The sequence below is a fragment of the Mirounga angustirostris genome, unplaced genomic scaffold (genome assembly GCF_029215605.1).
Source record: "Mirounga angustirostris isolate CCGP_5_RB_7025 unplaced genomic scaffold, mMirAng1.0.hap1 SCAF_9, whole genome shotgun sequence".
Classification (NCBI taxonomy): Eukaryota; Metazoa; Chordata; class Mammalia; order Carnivora; family Phocidae; genus Mirounga; species Mirounga angustirostris.
Window position 1 is genome coordinate 15,513,468 of NW_026991717.1, and position 3,309 is coordinate 15,516,776.

General features: G+C 45.7%; 1 protein-coding gene across 1 annotated transcript; it reads right to left on the reverse strand.

Annotated features, from left to right (window-relative positions):
- Nucleotides 1–862: 862 nt before the first annotated feature.
- On the reverse strand, nucleotides 863–1,897 carry LOC123842668 (small ribosomal subunit protein uS2-like). Its single transcript, XM_045871918.2, has one exon. It carries the CDS (start codon nucleotides 1,817–1,819, stop codon nucleotides 932–934), a length of 888 nt encoding a protein of 295 aa, XP_045727874.2. The 5' UTR covers nucleotides 1,820–1,897; the 3' UTR covers nucleotides 863–931.
- Nucleotides 1,898–3,309: the final 1,412 nt, after the last annotated feature.

Here is a 3,309-nt window from a genome sequence, read left to right on the forward strand (position 1 = left end):
GGGGGAGGGATAGAGGGAGAAGCAGACTCCCTGCTAAGCAGGGAGCCTGACACAGGGCTCAATCCCAGGACCCTAGGATTATGACCTGAGCTGAAGGCAGACGCTTAACTGACTGAGCCACCCAGGCGCCCCTATTGAGGTCATTTAAACCAAATTTTGATTGCTCCCTTTCTGCTTTTGCTTCCTGCCTTGGCAATACAAGGATTTTTGTGTTTTTCTTTAAGACTTGCCGATATTTTGTTACTGTCATGTCTCCAGCAATTTATTCAGAAGTACAATGCCACTCTTTCTCTAAAAAGTCAAGATAAATATGCACACAGTTTAATAGAGCCATAACTGTTCTACAAGGTTTGTTAGGAAAACCAGTAGACCCCTGCTTCCCTCCCCCACATTTCTCTTCCTCAGGAGCAGCCACTTTCTTGACTTTTCTACTTATCTTTGATAATAGATATTATCTATCTGTTATCTATCTAATATTTGCTTCTTGATTCTCCATACCTTTCCTATATTCTCATTCATCCAGTATAGTTATTTTGAAGTTTTAGTTAGATCAGAATTCAGTGCTTATGTCATTAAGACCATGCAAACACTCTTTTCAAGACATTCAGATATACGCTCTATGCTATTGTATCTTTTCTCCTGGAGCTGCCCTCATCTTGGGCTCAGTTCCCAACCCACCAACCTTCACCTGAGATTCTGGAGATTCTCTCTCTGCTCTTCTCCTGTTTGGATCTTGTTTTCTCTCCTCTCTTCTACATCTCTCTGTTCTGTGGTTTCCCCCCTTGATTTAGTACTGCGCATCCTTTAGTAGCTGTCTGAGACAGGGCGTAGGAGGGAAATTTTTTTTTTTTTCGACTTTTACAAACTGTTTATTTTCCGTCAACCTTTTCCATTTCTATTTCCATTTTGTTTGCCTTTGTGGAAGACCAGCTTAAGACCACTCAGTGGTTGTTCCTACCCATTCAGTGGCCTGAGCAGTGGGAGCTGCAGACCGGTCTTCAGTGGCCGGCTGGGCGCTCCAGTCTTCAGTAGGGAACTGCTGAATAGGCACCGAGGGCACCTGCACGCCTTCAGACCAGTCTGCAACTTCAGGCTGAGTAGCAGTGAACTCAGGAGCTGGAGCCGTCCATTCACCCTGAAATTCCTCCTTGGTCACAGCCTTTTCAGCAGCGGCCTGCTCTTCCTTTTCAATCTCTTCAGGATCTCTGTAGAAGTAGAGATCAGGCATGACCTCCCACGGGTGTTCTCGGGAAATGGTGCCATGCATGCGCAGAACTTCCCTGGCCAGCATCCACCACGTCAGACCCACTGAGTGAGCTCCCTTGTTGTTGCAAGGGATGGCAATGTCCACGTAGCGCAGAGGAGAGTCTGTGTTACACAGAGCAATGGTAGGCAGGTTAACACAGGACGCCTCTGTAAGAGGCTGGTGGTCAGCCCTGGGATCAGTAACCACCAGCAGTCTCGGCTCCCGGAAGGCTGCCTGGATCTGGTTAGTGAAGGTTCCAGGAGTGAGGCGGCCGGCAATAGGAGTGGCTCCCATAGCAGCAGCGAACTTCAGCACAGCTCGCTGGCCAGTATTCCTGGGCGATATGACACTGACATCAGCTCGGTTTTCAATGGCAACAATGGCACGAGCTGCCAGCAGAAGCTTCTCCCAGGTTCTCTTCAGATTTATGATGTAGATGCCATCACTTTTCCTTTTGTAGATGTACTGTTCCATTTGAAAGTCAAGGTTGGTGCCACCTAAGTGGGTTCCTGCTGCAAGGAATTTGAGGACATCCTCCTCCTTCATTTGCAGGACATCAAGGGCTCCGGACATTGTGAAAGTGTCCCTTTAAGTTACGACGGAAACGCAAAACAACGCCGTATGGACCCTTCCCTGAGTAGCTCGGAAAGGGGAGGGAAATTTTTTTTTAAAGATTTTATTTATTTATTTGAGGGGGGAGGGGCAGAGGGGGAGGGAGAAGGAGAGAATCTCAAGCAGACTCCCCACCAAGCACAGAGCCCAACGCAGGGCTCCATCTCAGGGCCCTAAGATCGCAACCCCTTCTGACTGAGCCACCCAGGTACCCCAAGAGGGAAAATGTTTTTGAGACCTACATGCCTGACAATGTTTGTATTCATTATTTATTGTTAGTTTTGCCAGAAATAGAATTTTAGGTTGACATATTTTTTTTTTCTTTCTTGCTTGCTAAAAGTGTTATTCTATTGGCTTCCAGCTTCAGTGATACTGTTAAGAAGTTGAGAGTCCTTCTTTTTTTTTTTTTTTAAGATTTTATTTATTTATTTGACAGAGAGAGACCCAGCGAGAGAGGGAACACAAACAGGGGGAGTGGGAGAAGGAGAAGCAGGCTTCCTGCTGAGCAGGGAGCTCGATGTGGCGCTCGATCCCAGGACCTGGGATCATGACCTGAGCCACCCAGGCGCCCTCATCACTGCCTTCTTTAATAACCTTTATTTTTATGTTTTTTTTTTATTATTCTTATGTTAATCCCCATACATTACATCATTAATTTTAGATGAAGTGTTCCATGATTCATTGTTTGTGCACAACACCCAGTGTTCCATGCAGAATGTGCCCTCCTCAATACCCACCACCAGGCTAACCCATCTTCCCACGCCCCTCCCCTCTAGAACCCTGTTTGTTTTTCAGAGTCCATCGTCTCTCATGGTTCGTCTACCCCTCCGATTTCCCCCGCTTCATTCTTCCCCTCCTGTTACCTTCTTCTTCTTTTTTTTTTTTCTTAACATGTATTGCATTATTTGTTTCAGAGGTACAGATCTGAGATTCAACAGTCTTGCACAATTCACAGCGCTTACCAGGGCACATACCCTCCCCAGTGTCTATCATCCAGTCACCCCATCCCTCCCACCCCACCCCCCACTCCAGTAACCCTCAGTTTGTTTCCTGCGATTAAGAATTCCTCATATCAGTGAGATCATATGATACATGTCTTTCTCTGTTTGACTTATTTCACTCAACATGATACCCTCCAGTTCCATCCACGTCGTTGCAAATGGCAAGATCTCATTCCTTTTAATGGCTGCATAATATTCCATTGTATATATATACCACATCTTCTTTATCCAGTCATCTGTCGATGGACATCTTGGCTCTTTCCACAGTTTGGCTATTGTGGACATTGCTGCTATAAACATCGGGGTGCATGTACCCCTTCGGATCCCTACTTTTGTATCTTTGGGGTAAATACCCAGTAGTGCAATTGCTGGATCATATGGTAGCTCTATTTTCAAAAGTTGAGAGTCCTTCTAATACCTCATTATTTCTATGTGATCCATTATCTTCCA

Excerpts from the sequence above, each read along its gene's own strand:
- LOC123842668 (XM_045871918.2), bottom strand. The coding sequence starts at position 1,819 with ATGTCCGGAGCCCTTGATGTCCTGCAAATGAAGGAGGAGGATGTCCTC.